The following is a 22,036-nucleotide window of genomic DNA, read 5'->3' as shown; positions in this document are numbered from 1 at the left end:
TGTTTTGTGAAAGTTTATCATCGACTTTTTTAATTAAAAAAAATGACGTTGCGTTATCAAACTCAGTTTTTTCCTTGATTACACAGTCTTCATAGATCGATATCTAGGCTATATATGGACCGATTTAATCGAAAAAAAAAGACCCAATAGTGATGTTTATGGGACATCTAGGAGTGCCAAGAAAGAAGCTCGTCAAAGGTAATGAATGTTTTATATTTTATTTCTGCGTTTTGGGTAGCGCCGGCTACCGCAAAATCTGTCGTGTTAGGTGACGGTGCAGTATTTTGGGGGTGCATGCTATCAGATAATAGCTTCTCATGCTTTCGCCGAAAAGCATTTTACAAATCTGACTTGGTGGATAGATTCACAACGAGTGTAGCTTTAATTCACTACTTTGAATGTGTGTTTTAATGAAAGTTTGAGTTTTATCAAAAACTATAGGTGGCGCTCTGAATTTCCGCTGATTGATGTTCCTGCATGGGAACTATATTCTGCGTCATCCTTAAGAAGTTTTAAACTCACAGGGATATAAATCCTCTTAGAGCAGCGGAGCAGGTGCATTATGCAAATTAATGTTTCAAATCTATTTCAGTTTCCAAGTAGGCTCCCATCATTAGAATATATTTTGTCCTGCATGAGCTTGCTTTTATAATAATAGTAAATTAGGTGGGTGCTTATATTTGTCCTTATATTTGTCATGGAAATTACAGATACCCCAAAAAACTGATTTAAGTAGTACTTTAGTGTTTTTGCATTCGAAAAGTATTCAGACCCCTTGACTTTTCCACATTTTGCTACGTTACAGCCTTATTCTAAACATGTACTTACAGAGGAGCAAAAAAAGTATTTAGTCAGCCACCAATTGTGCAAGTTCTCCCACTTAAAAAGAGGAGAGGCCAAGAATTGTCATCATAAGTAAACTTCAACTATGACAGATAAAATGTGGAAAAAAATCCAGATAATCACATTGTAGGATTTTTAATTAATTTATTTGCAAATTATGGTGGAAAATAAGTATTTGGTCACCTACAAACAAGCAAGATTTCTGGCTCTCACAGACCTGTAACTTCTTCTTTAAGAGGCTCCTCGGTCCTCCACTCGTTACCTGTATTAATGGCATCTGTTTGAACTTGTTATCAGTATAAAAGACACCTGTCAACAACCTCAAACAGTCACACTCCAAACTCCACTATGGCCAAGACCAAAGAGCTGTCAAAGGACACCAGAAACAAAATTGTAGACCTGCACCAGGCTGGGAAGACTGAATCTGCAATAGGTAAGCAGCTTGGTTTGAAGAAATCAACTGTGAGAGCAATTATTAGGAAATGGAAGACATACAAGACCACTGATAATCTCCCTCGATCTGGGGCTCCACGCAAGATCTCACCCCGTGGGGTCAAAATGTTCACAAGAATGGTGAGCAAAAATCCCAGAACCACACGGGGGGACCTAGTGAATGACCTGCAGAGAGCTGGGACCAAAGTAACAAAGCCTACCATCAGTAACACACTACGCCGCCAGGGACTCAAATCCTGCAGTGCCGTGTCCCCCTGCTTAAGCCAGTACATGTCCAGGCCCGTCTGAAGTTTGCTAGAGAGCATTTGGATGATCCAGAAGAAGATTGGGAGAATGTCATATGGTCAGATGAAGCCAAACTAGAACTTTTTGGTAAAAACTCAACTTGTCGTGTTTGGAGGACAAAGAATGCTGAGTTGCATCCAAAGAACACCATACCTACTGTGAAGCATGGGGGTGGAAACATCATGCTTTGGGACTGTTTTTCTGCAAAGGGACCAGGACGACTGATCCGTGTAAAGGAAAGAACGAATGGGGCCATGTATCGTGAGATTTTGAGTGAAAACCTCCTACCATCAGCAAGGGCATTGAAGATGAAACGTGGCTGGGTCTTTCAGCATGACAATGATCCCAAACACACCGCCCGGGCAACGAAGGAGTGGCTTCGTAAGAAGCATTTCAAGGTCCTGGAGTGGCCTAGCCAGTCTCCAGATCTCAACCCCATAGAACATCTTTGGGGGGAGTTGAAAGTCCGTGTTGCCCAGCAACAGCCCCAAAACATCACTGCTCTAGAGGAGATCTGCATGGAGGAATGGGCCAAAATACCAGCAGCAGTGTGTGAAAACCTTGTGAAGACTTACAGAAAACGTTTGACCTCTGTCATTGCCAACAAAGGGTATATAACAAAGTATTGAGATACACTTTTGTTATGCTCTGTCACTGCACAACTATTTTCAGGTCTCTCCAGAGATGTTCAATTGGGATCAGGTCCGGGCTCTGGCTGGGCCACTCAAGGACTTTCAGAGACTTGTCCCGAAGCCACTCCTGTGTTGTCTTGTCTGTGTGCTTAGGGTCATTGTCCTGTAGGAAGTGGAAACTTGGCCCCAGTCTGAGGTCCTGGGCAATCTGGAGCAGGATTTCATCAAGGATCTCTGTACTTTGCTCTGTTCATCTTTCCCTCGATCCTGACTAGTCTCCCAATCCCTGCTGCTGAAAAACATCCCCTCAGCATGATGCTGCCACCACCATGCTTCTCCAGACGTGACGTTTGGCATTCAGGCCAAAGAGTTCAATCTTGGTTTCATCAGACCAGAGAATCTTGTTTCTCATGGTCTGAGAGTCTTTAAGTGCATTTTGGCAAACTCCAAGTGGGCTGTCATGTGCCTTTTACTGAGGAGTGGGTTTCGTCTGACTACTCTACCATAAAGGCCTTATTGGTGGAGTGCTGCAGAGATGGATGTCCTTCTGAAAGGTTCCCCCATCACGGCAGAGAAACTCCGGAGCTCTGTCAGAGTGACCATGGGGTTCTTGGTCACCTCCCTGACCAAGGCCTTTTTCCCCCGATGCTCAGTTTGGCCGGTTCGCCAGCTCTAGGAAGAGTCTTGGTGGTTCCAAATTTCTTCTATTTATGAATGATGGAGGCCACATTCTTCTTGGGGACCTTTAATGCTGCAGAAATGTTTTGGTACCCTTCCCCAGATCTGTGCCTCAACACAATCCTGTGTCAGAGCTCTATGGACAATTCCTTCGACCTCGTGGCTTGGTTTTTACTCAGAAATGCACGGTCAACTGTGGGACCTTATATAGATATATAGTATGATATAGGTATGTGCCTTTCCAAATCATGTCCAATCAATTGAATTTATGACAGGTAGACTCCAATCAAGTTGTAGAAACATCTCACGGACGATCAATGGAAACAGAATGCACCCGAGCTCAATTTCGAGTCACAAAGAAAAGGGTCTGACTACTTACGTAAATAAGGAATTTCATAGTTTTTTTAATATATATATATAAATATTCCAACATTTCTAAAAAAATGTTTCGCTTTGTCATTATGGGTTATTGGGTATAGATTTTTTTAAATCAATTTGAGAATAAGGCTGTAATGTAACAAAATGTGGAAATAGTCAATGGGTCTGAATACTTTCCGAATGCAACAAGGGCTTCCCCTCAGACAGGATCATGAGCTGGAAAGTGGATGGGACCAGCAAGAAGCAGGAGGCCAGTCCCATAAATCACAGACTCCAGTCACCAAGACCATGAGGAAGGCTGACTGACTGTTCTGGGTAGGAACCCTCAGTCACACACCCCTGCAGAGAGAGGCTGCTGGTTCCTCTGCTTTGACTCTGTTCTGAGATCAGATGTTCTCTCTTATTGATCACTGACATGTAAACAGACAGGGGGCTTTGCTTGAGTTCATTGTGTCAATCCTCTCTGTAGACTGAGGTTGTATCAGTGTTAGATTTGATGTGTTCTGCTTTATTACTATTAGATACTGTAGGAATGTTTGCTTTGATGCTTTGATGAATAAATTTAAATAAAGATTTACCTTAAGAACAAATATTTTTGTTGTCTCTTTCAATAAACCAAAGTAGACTTTAATCTTAAATGTTGTTGAATGATATAGAAATATATTCATAAAGCCTTGTTGACAGATTGAAAACCTTCAGACCTAAATAATGTCATTGCTTAGTTATATATGTTCTCACTTGAAACCAAATCGTCATCAACCACTAGTTCATACTAACACAAGATACTACAATGTTAACAGATTAACAGGAGAGTTCTAGATACTACAATGTTAACAGATTAACAGGAGAGGTCTAGATAATACAATGTTAACAGATTAACATGAGAGGTCTAGATACTACAATGTTAACAGATTAACATGAGAGGTCTATCCACATGTAGTAGATGGTACTCCTGATTAATCTTTCTTGGAAAAGTTTTTAACCTGCTTGATTTATAAAGGCTGTAATCTACAAATGTAGGACCTTAATTTGATCACCCTATTGCAGGAGAACTGTCCTGCAATGCAGGAAATGTAAAACATTTAGTGTATTTGAGGTTTAACATGGCTTCTGAAGTTTGTAATTTCCACCTTGAAATTTCAGACTTGATTTTCCCTTATGATAAACACATCACTACCAACAAAAATGTACATTAATTATAATCCACATTATAATTCACATTTCCTGTTACTGTTGGATTATTTTCCTGCTGTAGCAAATTGGCTCAAATTAAGAATGCTATTGAACATTTCCTCAATATCTTGGACACTCACCAAAGTGATCACACCCGTACTTAGCAAACCGCTGAGGACAGAGTGAACATCTGGTGACAGTGCTGCTTTATTCTGGGACAAGCAGAACCACCCAGCCATGTCTATGTAAATCTCAGTTTTACTCTCACAATTACCAGTCTATCAGTTGAACAGTTTCACTGCCTGAAATACCCTGGACTGGGCCAGATGTGGAGAGAAGGGGTGGAGATGACTCAATGAAATGAATGGATGATTAAATCGTCAACCAATTTCAGTCACATTGTGGTGACTATTATAGAAATGATACTCAGCACTGCTAAAAATAGCCAGGAATCAAAGTTTATCGATCTAAACTCTTTTCCCTAGGTTAACAAGAGGTGAATTCTTCTGCTGGAATTTTGATTCATTTGCAAATGCTGCCCTCTACTGTGGTTTTCTGTGGCCTTTGTCCTATTTTTGTCCCTTTTTTCAACCATATTTATCATAAGCCTGGGCTGTCTATTCAGACACAAGTTAAACGTGAGAAACACTAACTGGCACAATGGTGTGAGGTGTCAAGACGATGGAATAGGAGGAATCTCATGGCATCGATGTTACCATACATATGGACAATATTCCAGGCTTGGTTTGCACAGAGCCTTCCTCGCCCCCACCTCACTGGTGGAACACACTAGTTAAATGGCCCTCCAAGGTATGCCCCTCTCCCCTGCCCCTGCCCCTCTCCCCTGCCCCCTGATGGATGGTTGTCCTTTTCAAACGACGCCTTCATTGCGCAAATGTGTTTAATTAGCGGAAGGGGCTTTAATGAACCCTGATTGGTGTGTGTATGTGTGTGTCGCAGATGGAGGATGGGAATGACCAATGTTTGAGAGGGATGCACTCAGTCCAGCCCGGGGACAACGGGTTACCATTTAACAGCACCTGAGAGAAGGAGATATCGTCTGTCCATGAATTGGGAGACTATATTTAGCATTCAGAATCTATTTGGTGCAGATACCGTAGCCTGTTTCACCTCTTCCACGACTAAACACAGTAAACCAATGCTATTTCTGGAAAATATGTGTAAAACTTTGGTGTCAGTGCCATTTGCAGCAAACTATCAGAGGGGAAAGTATATGAATGTGTCCAGGAAGCTCAAGATGGAGGACATACCATGATATAGTTGTGGGGCTATGACATCAAACTGAGACCTTCACCTTGGTTAATGGTTCCATGTTGTTAATGGCGGTCAGGCCATTAAGCCCATTACCCCCAACAAACTCTTTAGCTGTGTTTGGTTTCCCATTAAAATCAACTCCGGTCTAAATCCAATTAAAACATTGTTCACAAAATGTCTGAAGAGTATCGCAAGGGTAGAGGGGATCCAATAAGGACTGTTGTTGTAATCTCTTTGCAAATTACTCAGATGTTACCAAAAATAGAAGCTAGCATGACAAACTAACTGAAGCTATAGCATGCTAGCTAACCAAATACGTTGTCAAGTTTATTTTGGTCTCATGATGACAGTGGAGGCTGCCAGGGGAGAACGGCTCATAACGGATAGCTGAAATGGAGTTAATGGAATGGTATCAAAAACATGATACCGTTCCAGCCATTATTATGAGCCGTCCTCCATTAAGCAGCCTCCACTGCAGGACGAGTTTTTTTGGAAGAATTACAGCAATTGGCTCAATTTACATTCAAAAGCTAACTTTGGTAATGATCACTAATGTCTATGGGAAGGCTAGGAGACATGCCTCTCCTTCGACGCCATATCATTCGTTGCTGAATTTCTGCTGGAACATTTTTACATTTGAGTCATTTCGCAGACACTCTTATCCAGAGCACACATCTTCAACTTTTTAAATTTTTTTATACTTGGATTCAAAGCACACAACCCTGGTGTTGCAAGCACCATTCTCTACCAACTGAGCCACACGGGACCTCTATTTGCATGGACTTTGCAGGATATTATGGGATTGATAGTCAACAAAACAATTATATAGCCTATGTAAGGATGTGTAGCCAGATGTGTTTCGTTATCTAATACAGTTTATCAGATTCAGAACACACATCTAGTACATTTCCTGTTGCGTTAGTTTATACTGCCATCCAATCCCATTCCAAGTGCCATAAAGTACAGTAGTGCATACAGGTCCTGGACTGATATTGGTTCATAAAATGCTTGTCGACCACTTGCCTTATCTCAGCAGATTATAATACATGTGAGTGCATGTGTCCTTATTGAGATGATATTCACAAAATACAGGACATACCAGAATAGGGGACTTTCTTGCCGGCTCGTTGATGCTACAAATCGACCAGAGTGGGCACTAAAATCCTGACAAGTGACTCCTCCACACCGAGAGAGGGGGTGCCTGGGTGGTTTCTGAGTCCAAGCCATCATAAACACCTCTGCCCCTGACCATAGAGCGAGAGGATGCGGCACTCACCATAGTGACATGGAACTCTGGTGACCACGCAGGTGGAAGCAATGCCCGAAATAAACAGATAAATGAGACAGAAAGAGGGGGGCTGCGGATGCAGATAACACCACGACACGACGCCTCCGTCAACGAGATTTACTGTGAAGTGGGACTACGGAGGGGGGTGTGTGGGGAAGGTGGTTTAACAGCCAGTCGTAAAGAACCGGGGGAGGGGTTGCCTCATAGGGAGAAACAAGGGAGAACGGGAGGAGAGAAAGAAAAAGAGAGAGAAACAGAGAGTGAGCAAGAAAGGGACGTAGATAAAGCCTGAACCGGCATCATGAGCTGTGCACTGCCCTACGACTCCTTGCCCGCTCGGCTGAGCCCCAGGCGAGAGGTGGACTGGGAACGTGAGCAGCTAGCGGCGCAGACGCTCTCCTCTCCCAGAGGGCTAAGCCTCCTCAACCCTTCTACTGGGCTTCGGCGGCACTCGGCACTCCCTGGGTACATGCTCTCGCCCTTCCAGGAGCAGCAACACCAGGAGCACCAGGAACAGCTGCAGCGCCTCTCATTGTCCCTGTGCTCCGAGGCCTCCATGGCGCCCCCTGCTCCTCACATGGGTGGACCCCTGCCCTGCTGCCGGCCAGTGGGCGTCATGCCCCTGCTGCGCCTGGCCCTGCTGGCCTTCAGCTGCCTCTTCTGGGCGGCCGGTCTGGCCATCTTCACCCTGGGCGTGTGGGCCCAGGTATCACTGGCCGACTACATGCTGCTGTCGGCCAACCGCTACCCCAATGCCCCGCTCATCCTTCTGGCCACGGGGGCCACCATCACAGCCTGGGGCTTCCTGGGCTGTCTGGGAGTAGCCGCCAACCTACCCTTTGTGCTGCGGGCATACGGCTTCATCCAGTTGGCGGCACTGATGGCAGGGCTAGCCGCCGGCCTCTCGGGCCTGTTTTACCGCGAGGACATCGCCGGAGGGTTCCGTAGCGGACTGCAGCAGGCAGTGGCGGGCTATGGTGAAGATGAGGGCCGCTCCAACGCTCTGGATAGCCTGCAGAGGGCACTAGAGTGCTGTGGGGCCGAGGGCTGGCGTGATTGGCTAACCTCCGACTGGGCCAATCAGGACGCAGCCTTCTCGCCCATGGGCAACGGCTCCTCTGTGTCGCTACCCGACAGCTGCTGTATGCAACGCATGGGCTGCAGAAACCGACCCTTGCCAGCCGTGGGCAGTGAAGGGGTGGCGGCTGCTGGAATCCATCCCCACGGATGTTTCCGGAAGGTGTTCAGTTTCGTCAATGATAACGTCTTCCACATTGCTGCTACCGTGCTGGGGCTAGCCTTCACCCAGATAGGTGGCATTGCCCTGGCCTGTCTACTAGCTAATCGCCTGCAACCAAGACTACACCGACCAGTCGCACACTAATAAAGAGAGTGGGCAATACTGGACCTTGACTAGGGATCTACCAATCGCAGAGATATACCATTTGGCCTGTACAAGGCCTCGAACTTCACATTTGGGATTTTGTGTAGAAGAGGAAAATGGAGGACATTTATTTTTACTCTGTCACTACTTTAATCCAAGAACGAGGTTAGCTGTGACATACCTGCTCCTTTTCATATCCACTCACCATCTCTTTCTCCAACCAACAATCCTGAGGTATTTACTGTATAAGACCGACCATTGACTGACTGTAAATATACTGCCTGCTGTTCATGAACAAATGTGATCACTGTACATATACATGTGTGAAATTACTGTTTAACAAGATTTGCAGTGAAACAAAGTGTTATTTTATTCTGTGCTATTTTGGCAAGTCATAATAACTCATTTAGTTGTTTCTTGTAAATAATCCGGCACAGAGGAATGTAATATTTACTGTTATATTTCAACCGTATGATTGTTATGATCAGACCATACACTCTTAGAAAAAAGGGTTCCAAAAGGGTTCTTAGGGTGTCCCCATAGGAAAATCCTTTTTGGTTCCAGATAGAACCCTTGTGGGTTCAATGTAGAACCCTCTGTGGAACAGGGTTCTACATGGAGTGAACAGATGGGGACAGACAAAGAAACCTTTTAGGTTCTAGCACCTTTTTTTCTAAGAGTGTATTGACTATACCTTTTTCCGTTTTGTGATTTTTGTCTTGTATATCAATATTTGACAGTCAGTTGACCATTATGGAATATGTCTAATGTCCAAATTGCTACAGCAGACACACCCTAGGTCTAGTTCCATGTATACATTTGTATTGCTTTTTTAAGTGTTTGTGCAGTTATATTTTGTGATACATGTTCATTTTATGATGATACAATCCCAACATTTTGTGATAAAGTCAGGTTAAGCTTTTGAAAAGACCAGATACATGTCTATACCTCCATTTGGTGTATTTTGATGGGAATGTATCATCCTTTTCTGATCTCGGTTTGCAAGTTCCTGTGACAATAATACTTTGTTATATTTAGCGCATACACCAATTCAACTACACACCAATTCTGTAATGGTCCCAAAGCATTGGCATGACACAGATATAGTGCATTGGTTGGGCTGTCACATAAGCATGAAGCAGTACTGGACAGCCTGAAAAAAATCATCATTACCTCGGTCATTCCTTTTGTACAACTATCGCAATTCCTTACAAGGTGCATTGTTGTTCATCAAACTGCAATAAGAATGGCAATTGACATTGATTTTATGTTGAATATGATTGATAATTATAATCAATGGCATTGAAATAAATCAACGTAAGGATCATTTCATGGTCAAGTAACTCAGACCTATGGAAGTCTATCATACAAAAAGTAACAATATAGCCAGGAATTAAATAGGGATTTTGTAGGCGGGGGAACTGACTTCAAAATGTCTTGTTCCCCTAATCATTTTTAATAGACATCTATTCCCATTATAGGCTGGTTCAACACCCGCCTCCTAATTTATGTCTTGTGTACAGCCCAATGGATCAATACATTCGCTAATGTGATCTCACGATAACCATTTATCCTCTACACTCCAATACTCACTGTGCATTTGGTTCTCTTCCTCTTGTAATTGTGTTGTGTGTGTTGTGTTCCACGTATTATAATTAAGCAGTAAGGTCGAGGGGGTGTGGTATATGGACAATATACCACGGCAACGGGCTGTTCTTATGCATGACGCTACGCGGAGTGCCTGGACACAGACCTTAGCCGTGTTATATTGGCCATATACCACAAACCCCTGAGGTGCATTATTGCTATTACAAACTGGTTACCAATGTAATTAGAGCAGTAAAAATACATGTTTTATGACACCCGTGTCAGCCAATCAGCATTCAAGGCTCAAACCACCCAGTTTATGTGTAACATCTATTCTAATGCTTATCAGTGACGGTGAACCTGACACACAGACATTACCTCGTGACTGATGAACAAAAGACTTGTGTCATACCTTGTGACAGAGAATGGGTGTACTTCAGTCTGTTGGTTGTCCTTGACATGCGAGGCACAAACACCTGACACCCCTGTACTATTCATGTTGACGTGGCTATAATCTGATAAACACAACTTGTGTATATAAAAATATATTCACTGGAAAGTACATTTCACAAAAATACTCAAAGGAAAGGACGAGGGTGAGTTCCTTACCGTAATGAACTACACTCCAAAGACAAAACTATCTTCTGAGGGAATCTTTGAAAACAATAGTGTGTGTTGATGTTTCTGTAACTCTTTATAAACCATCTGTAGTGTATAACCTTTATGTATTTTGCGACGGTATATATATATATGACTTACCGTTGTATACATTTAAGCTATGGGAATATGCATGATAGTGGCCAATTGTCTCAAATGCCTATACTGTAAAACATTTCCAACGAAGCCTTTATGATTAAAATTCCATAGTCAAAATCAAATCCAATTTTATTTGTCACATACACATGGTTAGCAGATGTTAATGCGAGTGTGGCGAAATGCTTGTGCTTCTAGTTCCGACAATGCAGTAATAACCAACGAGTAATCTAACCTAACAATTTCACAACAACTACCTTAAACACACAAGTGTAATGGGATGAATAATATGTACATAAAGATATATGAATGAGTGATGGTACAGAACGGCATAGGCAAGATGCAGTAGATGGTATCGAGTACAGTATATACATATGAGATGAGTAATGTAGGGTATGTAAACATTATATTAAGTGGCATTGTTTAAAGTTTACATACATTTTTCCAATATTAAAGTGGCTGGAGATGAGTCAGTATGTTGGCAGCAGCCACTCAATGTTAGTGGTGGCTGTTTAACAGTCTGATGGCCTTGAGATAGAAGCTGTTTTTCAGTCTCTCGGTCCCTGCTTTGGTGCACCTGTACTGACCTCGCCTTCTGGATGATAGCATGTTGAACAGGCAGTGGCTCGGGTGGTTGTTGTCCTTAATGATATTTATGGTCTTCCTGTGACATCGGGTGGTGTAGGTGTCCTGGAGGGCAGGTAGTTTGCCCCCGGTGATGCGTTGTGCAGACCTCACTACCCTCTGGAGAGCCTTACGGTTGTGGGCGGAGCAGTTGCCGTACTAGGCGGTGATACAGCCCGACAGGATGCTCTCGATTGTGCATCTGTAAAAGTTTGTGAGTGCTTTTGGTGACAAGCCGAATTTCTTCAGCCTCTTGAGGTTGAAGAGGCGCTGCTGCGCCTTCACCACACTGTCTCTGTGGGTGGACCAATTCAGTTTGTCCGTGATGTGTACGCCGAGGAACTTAAAACTTACTACCTTCTCCAATACTGTCATGTCAATGTGGATAGGGGGGGTACTCACTCTGCGGTTTCCTGAAGTCCACGATCATCTCCTTTGTTTTGTTGACATTGGGTGTGAGGTTATTTTCCTGACACCACAATCAGAGGGCCCTCACCTCCTCCCTGTAGGCCGTCTTGTCGTTATTGGTAATCAAGCCTAACACTGTAGTGTCGTCTGCAAACTTAATGATTGAGTTGGAGGCGTGCATGGCCACACAGTCGTGGGTGAACAGGGAGTACAGGAGAGGGCTCAGAACGCACCCTTGTCGGTTCCCAGTGTTGAGGATCAGCGGGGTGGAGATGTTGTTACCTCCTAGAGGTCGACCGATTAATCGGAATAGCCGATTAATTAGGGCCGATTACAAGTTATAACAATCGGAAATCGGTATTTTTGGATGCCGATTTTGCCCAATTTTTTTTACACCTTTATTTAAACACCAATGCCTTTCTTAAAATCAATACACAGAAGTATATATTTTTAAACCTGCATATTTAAAGAAATCCAGGTTAGCAAGCAATATTAACCAGGTGAAATTGTGTCACTTCTCTTGCGTTCATTGCACGCAGTCAGGGTATATGCAACAGTTAGGGCAGCCTGGCTCATTGCGAACTAATTTGCCAGAATTTTACGTAATTATGACATAACATTGAAGGTTGTACAATGTAACAAGAATATTTAGACTTAAGATGCCACCTGTTAGATTAAATACCGAATGGTTCCGTATTTCACTGAAATAATAAACGTTTTGTTTTCGAAATGATAGTTTCCGGATTCGACTATATTAATGACCAAAGGCTTGTATTTCTGTGTGTTATTATGTTATAATTAAGTCTATGATTTGATATTTGATAGAGCAGTCTGACTGAGCGATGGTAGGCAGCAGCAGGCTTGTAAGCATTCATTCAAACAGCGCTTTTTCCAGCAGCTCTTTGCAAGCACAGCTCTGTTTATGACTTCAAGCCTATCAGCCTACTGGCTGGTTTAACCGATGTGAAATGGCGAGCTAGTTAGCGGGGTGCACGCTAATAGCGTTTCAAACGTCACTCGCTCTGAGACTTGGAGTAGTTATTCCCCTTGCTCTGCTAGGGCCGCGGCTTTTGTGGAGCGATGGGTAACGCTGCTTCGAATGTGGCTGTTGTCGATGTGTTCCTGGTTTCGAGCCCAGGTAGGGGCGAGGAGAGGGACGGAACCTATACTGTTACACTGGCAATACTAAAGTGCCTATAAGAACATCCAATAGTCAAAGGTATATGAAATACAAATGGTAGAGAGAAATAGTCCTATAAATACTATATTAACTACAACCTAAAACCTCTTACCGTGGAATATTGAAGTCTCATGTTAAAAGAAACCACCAGCTTTCATATGTTCTCTTGTTCTGAGCAAGGAACTCAAACGTTAGCTTTTTTACACGGCACATAATGCACTTTTACTTCTCCAACACTTTGTTTTTGCATTATTTGAACCAAATTGAACATGTTTCATTATTTATTTGAGGCTAAATGGATTTTTATTGATGTATTATATTAAGTTAAAATAAGTGTTCATTCAGTATTGTTGTAATTGTCATTATTACAAATAAAATAAAATACATTTTTAAAAATTGGCTGATTAATCGGTATCGGCTTTTTTGGTCCTCCAATAAATCGGCGTCGAAAAATCATAATCGGTCGACCTCTATTACCTACCCTCACCACCTGGGGGCGGCCCATCAGGAAGTCCAGTACCCAGTTGCACAGGGCGGGGTCGAGACCCAGGGTCTCGAGCTTGATGAGTTTGGAAGGTACTATGGTGTTAAATGCTGAGCTGTCGTCGATGAACAGCATTCTCACATAAGTATTCCTCTTGTCCAGATGGGTTAGGGCAGTGTGGTTGCGTCATCTGTGAACCTATTGGGGCAGTAAGCAAATTGGAATGGGTCTAGGGTGTCAGGTAGGGTGGAGGTGATATGGTCCTTGACTAGTCTCTCATATTCCACTATTTTGCCCAAAAACGAATCCAGGGAGTCCTTCCCCAGTGCTTCCTCTTTTAAGATATAAACTGCCAAATGTATCACCAGCTTCTCAGATTGGCAGGCACAGCGCTTCCATCTGCATTTTAAAAGCCTTGGATGCTAGCTGGGTTTATTTTATGACCAGGACCAGTGCTGGAACTGAACCCAAGTATTAAATCTTCTGCATCGGGAATGGTCGATTCTGCCTGGGCCTCTCTGGCCAGACACAGTCACAGTGTTGAATTATGGGTACCTGTATGACATCTCATTTCAAACCAAGACAGGGGTGATAAGATCTCCTGCACAAGGAAGCAATAATGTGCCCTGGTCTATTTTATTGGCAATTAACCACACACACACACACATATAGGAAGGCAAACCTTACTTGCACACACACTTTGAAAGCTCACTGTACAATAATACTTTCTTTGAACATTGTAGCCCACTCCATCGGGCAATTAACATTCCCAATTTGGTTCAACCAAGGCAAAATAGACTAGAGGGATGTCACATGACCATGATGACAACATTCAAGTGAGTAAAATTGAAACTTTTAATGACTTTCTATGTAGGCTGGTTTTGAATAGTGCACTAATAAAAACTCTACTCACTGTTTTGCACCATGATCCAGTCAGTGTGAGATTTGCCATAGGCTAAATCTGTGAGTGGATTATAGAGCACTTGTTTTGTGCGGGGCACGACTAACTGGCCGACTCGACCTCTGTTGACCACTATAGTGGTCACTGTCGGCATGGACTCGGAGGGCTCTGCATCCTCATCTCTCGAGCGCCTACCTTTCAACAATGTCGCGCTGAAAAAACTTCCACTCGACTCCTCCGAAGAACCAGGGTCACGAACGGTGAGCGGAGCATGCTTCTCCCGCGTCCAACCACAACCTCTTGTCAACCCCACTTTCGTGGCAGTATCCGGACCAGCACTCGCTCTGCTTGGGCTAGATGATAAGGAAATATTTCACGACTTGCTTGGTCCAGAATATTTGAGCGGTTCTAAAGTTTTACCGGGCTCGGAGCCGGCTGCGCATTGTTACTGCGGTCATCAGTTTGGACTATTTGCCGGACAGCTGGGTGATGGGGCGGTGTGTTACCTTGGCGAGGTGGAAGCACCTGCGGACCAACTCGGTTCCATGCAGCGTGACAACCCATGTGGGCGATGGGAAATACAGGTGAAGGGTGCAGGTGTCACACCTTACTCCAGGTAACAGCTTTTATTTTTGACCTACGTTTTGAATAGTCTAGCTGCCTAAGCCTAATAGGTTTTCAAAGAAGGTCCGCGTTTTTGAATAAACCTATCACAACCGACAATTAGCCTACGATAGGCCTACTTCACACACTTTAACAGTAGTATGATTTACAACCTAGGCTCTATGCTTAATTTTAGGAGGTTAATGTTCGTTGTATGTACTCTTCCCTTTGCACTCTTTGTTAGTAATTCACTAGACCTGTGTACATATATGCTCTTATTTAGCAGTAGGCTAACTAGGACATACTTTTGGAAGTCTGTAAACACGCCCTTTGGAATGTAGGGGTATGTTCCAGAATGTTCGTCCATATGCACAGGCACACAATAGGCATTTGCTGACTCAATGGATCTGGCATCCCAGCCAAGTCTCCCATGTCTAGATTAGAGCCATGTGATACAATTACACAACAGCTACAGAGCTGCTTAAGAGATCAACTTCTTGGCACACTTCAACACCTTCTGCATTGCTAAACAATGCACAGTCATCTGAATTGTGTCAGGCCCACCTAGTGATTGGTACTACTGCTTGAGTAGGTCTACTTCTATTTGATTTGTACCAATTTGCATGCACACAAGACTTTTGCTCAAAGAATAAAACTCTTGTGAATTTCAGATAGCTATCACTCATAATTGATTCTGGGACCAACACACCTTTTGGTCACACTTGACCTTCGTTTCACAGCTATCATGTGCATGTAGTCGCGTAGAATCACAATTCCTTTACATCGTTACATGTAGGCTGAACTACTCTGTAAAAATAGGCCTCACTGAACTGTAAAAATAACTAATTTCAAACAAAAGTTGGTCAGTACAGTTGGTAGTACTATTACCTGGCAAGAGGACCATTTATAATCGTATCCTTATTATTCCTAATCCATGTAATGGTTGTACTCCTCTCCTCTTCTCTCCTCCTCTTCTCTCCTCCTCTCTCCTCTTCTCTCCTCTTCTCTCCTCCTCTCTCCTCTCCTCTCCTCTTCTCTCCTCCTCTTCTCTCCTCCTCTCTCCTCTTCTCTCCTCTTCTCTCCTCTTCTCTCCTCCTCTCTCCTCTTCTCTCCTCCTCTCTCCTCTTCTCTCCTCTCCTCTCCTCTTCTCTCCTCTTCTCTCCTCCTCTCTTCTCTCCTCTTCTCTCCTCCTCTCTCCTCTTCTCTCCTCCTCTCTCCTCTTCTCTTCTCTCTTCCCACCAGAGAGTCAGACGGACGGAAGGTCCTTCGTTCCAGCATCCGGGAGTTCCTGTGCAGCGAGGCCATGGCCGCTCTGGGCATCCCCACCACCCGTGCCGCGTCTCTGGTTACATCAGACCTCTATGTCAACAGAGACCCCCTCAACAATGGCCGGCGCCGCCCGGAGAGGTGTTCAGTGGTCCTGCGCATCGCCCCCTCCTTCATCAGGTGAACGGTTATTGGTGATTCCCCTCTTCCTCTCACTTACAATATATGTATAAATGGCCTCCATTCCTTGTCTCCTTTCCTTCAAGATGACCACAGTAGGAAGGTGAATGGATGAATTTATACAATATTTCTCTCCCTTGTCAAGTTCTCAGTGGTAGAGAGGGTAATCCATTGAATATGGCCATATTATATTACTGTGATAGCTTTCTTACTGTATGTGGGGTACCAGGGTCATAGGTGAAAGAAAACAAGGAAAATCATTCATTTAACAGCATCGGGATGTAGGTGACCAGCTGGCTGGCTGACTAGCTGACTGACTGACTAGCTGACTGACTAGCTGACTGACTGACTAGCTGACTGACTGACTAGCTGACTGACTAGCTGACTAGCCATGAACTCTGCTTTTGGTACTGAATGCTGACTTTCTTGTGCAGGTTCGGGTCCTTTGAGATCTTTCAGTCTCGGGATGAGTTTTCAGGCCGACAGGGTCCCAGTCCAGGGCGCCACGACATTCGGGCTCAGCTAGTGGACTACGTCATTGACACCTTTTACCCTGACATCCAACGATGCCACAGCAACCGCAAAGAGAGGAACACAGCATTTTTCAAAGAGGTATAGCCTACACTGAAACTTCAGTTTCAACGTGAAGTGCCTGTAGCACTATACGACAACTGTACTACCCTTTGTATTTCTACTCTTATGATAAATATGAGATTGTTACTTATTATCAATATGAACAACGGTACCAGAGGGACATTGCTAATATTCTAAAATTATTCTCTAGCGCTGTACATAAACTAAACAGGGTGAATACATTTCACCTTAAGTACACACTGTGACAAAATTACATTAATTTGTAGACCTGCTCTGTGGCGCCCCCTTGTGTTCCCAGGTGACAGTGCGGACGGCTCGTCTGGTGGCCCAGTGGCAATGTGTTGGTTTCTGTCATGGTGTCCTCAACACAGACAACATGAGCATATTGGGACTTACTGTGGATTACGGCCCCTTTGGCTTCATAGACAGGTACATCTGCCTCACTTCCCCTTTCAACAGGAACCTCAAGATCCTATTGACATCAAAACATATTAATTCAGGAAATGGATTCTTGTATCACTCTTGCTGTGCATAACTCACAAAATAACTTATAGGAAATCTGAATATACAGTATTATTAGGTAGAAAGAACAGAGTTAAAATTTGTTATATATTTTTGCTAACAAAATGCAATTTGTGAAGTTCTATACGGTACGTAATCGATTAATCATAAGGGCTTATTGGTAAACACTCCATATCTCTTCCCATCTTCCAGATTCGACCCAGAGTTTGTGTGCAACGCCTCGGACCGGAGGGGGCGCTACTCATACCAAGCCCAGCCGTCCGTGTGCCGTTGGAACCTGGCTCGTCTGGCTGAGGCCCTGGGCTCTGAGCTCCATGCATCCCAGGCAGGGGCCATCCTTGATGAGTTCATGCCCCTCTATGAGACCCTCTACCTGGCCAACATGAGGAGGAAGCTGGGCCTACTGAGGCGGAAGGAACCAGAGGACCAGGAGCTTGTCTCTGAGCTGCTGCAGCTCATGCACAACACAGGTATGGGGAGAGGGATGGGACAAACTGTGCAGAAAACAGGCATAATGTACCTGTATGAACAGAGAGGACTAACTCTGCACAACAAGTTATTTGAACCAGCAACCAAACATTTAAAGTCCCCCCTCTCTCTTTCACTCTCACAGGAGCAGACTTCACCAACACCTTCCGCTTGCTGAGTGGCGTGTCCTGCCCTTTGGTGGGGGAGGGGAAGGGGGCCACAGGGGGCCCGGTGGTGGACCTTCTCCTGGAGCAGTGTGTCTCCCTGGAGGAGCTTAAGGTGGCCAACAAGCCCACCATGGAGCCCCGGTGAGGGGGGGTACAGTGGTGTGGCCCACCTGGAGGCTAGTCCTCCATCACAGGAAACCTAAATATGATCTTTAGTGATCAGAAACTCTGTTTTAATTCACAGTTCACAGGATTGGAAATGCAAGATGTACACATGTAAATGCTCTACAACATGCATTGAGGTTAACTTGGAAGGAATTGACTTCAACAATTCTGCCACCAACCAATCCACTGTGATCCCCTCATTTTCATTCACACACAAACCCCAAATGACTGGGCTTTACAGTAGATTAACCTAACAAATGTTCTCAGAAATGTTCCTAATCACATGTTTGCAAGATGTTGTGGTTCCTAATATCATCCTTTGTTGTGTTCCCTTGATGTGCAATCAGCGATTTGGAGAAAAATCATACAAGGACAATCTGTAAGTTAAAGCTGTTTTAGTGCAGAATGACTTGTTTAAGGTTGCTATACATTTTTATTATCTGTGGTTAAGTAGGTAGCTAGCAATATTAGCTAAACATGCTAATGTAAGTATGTCAGATATAGCACCTCAGTGTATGTATTCATATAGTTATCACCAAGTAATTAGCTAACTAGCACTATGTTGCCCATTCTCCTAGCTGTTTTCAATCTAGCCCCTTAGTCTCAGTGTTTACCTCTCTTGACTCCCTATGCACACAGTGAACTGGCTATGGTCCTCTCTATGGCCCAGACCAACCCAGCCATGTTTGGCCTGGTGGCAGACCGACCAGAGGTGGCCCATCAGCTGGAGAAGATGGACAGACTGAAGGAGCTGCTGAGCACCAATCAGGACGAGCTGAGGGCAAAGCAGAGAGAGGATTGGCTACGCTGGATCAGTCAGTACAGGTTGGTTAGTTAGGAGATGCCAGATCGAGGATCCTACACAATCAAAACTACTTACTTGGTTATTGATTAAAGAAATAGCATGCTTCCTGCATACCAAAGCATATATGAATTGATCCATACTTTCTTGGTATTGTTTGACGCCAGTGGTGGCTGGTGACACTTTAAATTGGGAGGACGGGCTCATAGTAATGGCTGGAACAGAATAAATGGAATGGTCTCAAACACATCAAACACCTGTTTTCTATGTGTTTTATACCATTCCATTCGCTCCATTCTATTAATTATTATGAGCTGTCCTCCCCTCACCAACCTCCTCTGTTTCACGTTGTAATCATGGTTTACATCATCCCCCCGTGTGTGTATGATGACCCAGGAAGCGGTTGGTGAAGGAGTGTGATGGAGCGAGGGAGGTGTGTACCATAGAGGAAGAGAGGATCCGTGTGATGGACAGCACCAACCCACGCGTGGTGCTCCGCAACTACATTGCCCAGAATGCAATACAGGCTGCTGAAAATGGAGACTTCTCAGAGGTATAGAATTGACATGTTGCATCTACTAAATACACTGCAGCTATCAACACATGGTGAATATTTTTGTTGTTGAACTTTCTGTTTGTTGTTATATTACAGTATACAGTGAGCTCCAAAAGTATTGGGACAGTGACATTGCTAGGAATATTCCTTGCTAGGAATATGGGACCAAATACTAAACTTATACTACACATTTAAGTGAATTTGTTCCAATACTTTTGGCCCCCAAAAATGGACTATGTACAAAAAGTGCTGTAAATTCTAAACGGTCACCCAATATGGATGAAAATAATCTGATTTCTTTTGGAAAATATTATTTGGTTAGCCAGCATCTATCTCGTCAGTTTATGCTGCAGATATCTTTAGGCAAGTGCTGGTTCAGCTGCCTTATGCCTCTTCTTGATGAAATGGCATCACTGCTAACAGGTCAGCTGCACTGTCAGGTTCCAAGGAAAGCATTCCCAACACTCATTCTTTGGTTGTGCAATGGGCCTACTCCACCCAGCCACCAAGCAGATCATGGCCAGTAAAAGAGGAAATGTTCATCTGAATATCTGACCCATAACAGTCTACTATGATAAAGACGTCAATAGACAGATGTAACAGATCCAGGAGTAATCTGATTATTTCATGAGTTGGATGATCAATTGTGCAAATACTTTGAATGTGGTTGATTTTAGTGTACTCATTTCTACTGAAACTAGAAGTTTAGCTGAGTAAGCAGCTGATTTGTCATGTGTCATTCCAGTACTTGGGAAATGAACAGAATGGAGCTATGTTGACTAACCAAAAAAATAAATTTTGACCCAGAGATCCTGATTAAATTTTGGATGATTCAGTTTTCAGTAAGTGGGGGTCTGATGATTTTAGTTTAAAAAAAGGAGAGAACTTGGCCGTTTGAGATTTAAAATATATTAAAACGGCTAGGAAAAGCTTCCATTCCCACTGAAAGGTGACTTCCGGGTTGTGTAATGGCAGGTAGCCTAGCAGTTAAGAATATTGTGCTAGTAATCGAAAGGTCGCTGGTTATAATCCACGAGCCAACTGGGTGAAAATTCTGATGTGCCCTTGAGCAAGACACTTCACCCTATTATGCTCCTGTAAATCACTCTGGATAAGAGCGTCTGCTTAAAATGTAAAAACCTGCTACTTCAGTGTGCAAACATATGCAGCTCACATCTTGATGTTAGTTGAAGTAATCCAAAATGTAATCAGCTGTTAAAACTAACTGTAATCCGATTATTATTTTTTAAATGTAATCTGGGTTGATTAGTTACTTCATTTTTGTGGTCTAATTACGTCATCCCTGTTACATGTAATCCGTTAATACCCAACCCTGTATATCATTGCTCATTATGTTAAATCAACTCTTGTTCAATCTCTCAGGTCCGCAGAGTTCTAAAAGTTCTAGAGAACCCCTACTGTGCCTATCCTGAGTCAGAACTACCTAGTGGGCCTAAAACATTTGGAGAGAGGTACCAGAAAGGGATGGAGAAAGACAAAGATGGAAGGAAGGACGAGGGGAGGACAGATGGAAACCAAAATTGTGTCCCATATGACAGCAAGCCTCCTGTGTGGGCACGAGAGATCTGTGTCACCTGATCGTCATAGTGTCTCCCTGACCCCAAAACTCAACTGACAGTGGAGAAAGATGTAGATGGTGTTCCTCAGGGCACTGTTCTAGGTCCATTCCGCTTTTCAAAGATAGAACCCTGCTCTTTGTTCTGGGTCAGTTGGGTTAATGTCAAGGGAGGTAGTTCAGAGTGCTCCTGGATGTCAATCAGTAGAATAAACTGATGGTGAATGAAGACTCAGGTAATCAGTCAGTGACCTGTCTGTGTTGGAGAGACCAGGAGCACCCTGGCTGTGTGTCTATACACACACACACACTTGAGTTTTGCATGTATTTAGATTATTTCACACACAGCATGTAGTGCATGCATGATTGAAGAGATATAAAATACTCATACATTCAGAAACATAATCATTGATCATCTTACTAACACCCACAAATAGTTTTTAACCACTGTTCTAAGATGAAGACCATCTACACACAATCTCTTGAATCCATAAATAAAATGTATATCTTAATAATACATCTTAATACAAGAGGTAAGGTTTCACACAATGTTATGTTCATGTATATTATGTGATGTGTTGAAAGTGCGAAAAAAATGCTTTAAAAGGAATTTGTTCTGAACTTCGATGTGCATTTAAAAAATATGTGTGCAAAGTTTTATGTACAGCAGGTTTGGAATTGCTTATTGATAACTTGCTGTACCATGTTACTCTGTCAAAACAGCAAACATTAATAAACCTATCACTACTTTATATCCAGCTGTATCTTTAAATTCTTCTGGATTTGATTGCGATGAGCTTTTTCACGTCTT

The 22,036-nt window shown here is 43.4% G+C and overlaps 1 protein-coding gene and 1 pseudogene across 1 annotated transcript; both read left to right on the top strand.

The window, feature by feature from the left end:
* Window positions 1-7,279: 7,279 nt before the first annotated feature.
* On the top strand, window positions 7,280-8,389 carry LOC135572763 (tetraspanin-7-like). The gene has a single exon (XM_065021195.1). It carries the CDS (start codon window positions 7,307-7,309, stop codon window positions 8,387-8,389), a length of 1,083 nt encoding a protein of 360 aa, XP_064877267.1. The 5' UTR covers window positions 7,280-7,306.
* Window positions 8,390-14,295: 5,906 nt separating this feature from the next.
* Window positions 14,296-21,977, top strand: LOC115122256 (protein adenylyltransferase SelO-1, mitochondrial-like; annotated as a pseudogene).
* The last annotated feature ends 59 nt before the right edge of the window (window positions 21,978-22,036 follow it).

The sequence above is a fragment of the Oncorhynchus nerka genome, linkage group LG8 (assembly GCF_034236695.1).
Source record: "Oncorhynchus nerka isolate Pitt River linkage group LG8, Oner_Uvic_2.0, whole genome shotgun sequence".
Taxonomy (NCBI): Eukaryota; Metazoa; Chordata; class Actinopteri; order Salmoniformes; family Salmonidae; genus Oncorhynchus; species Oncorhynchus nerka.
Note: the sequence above shows the minus strand (reverse complement) of the source record. Positions and strands in the feature narration are given on the sequence as shown.

Excerpts from the sequence above, each read along its gene's own strand:
- LOC135572763 (XM_065021195.1), top strand. The coding sequence starts at position 7,307 with ATGAGCTGTGCACTGCCCTACGACTCCTTGCCCGCTCGGCTGAGCCCC.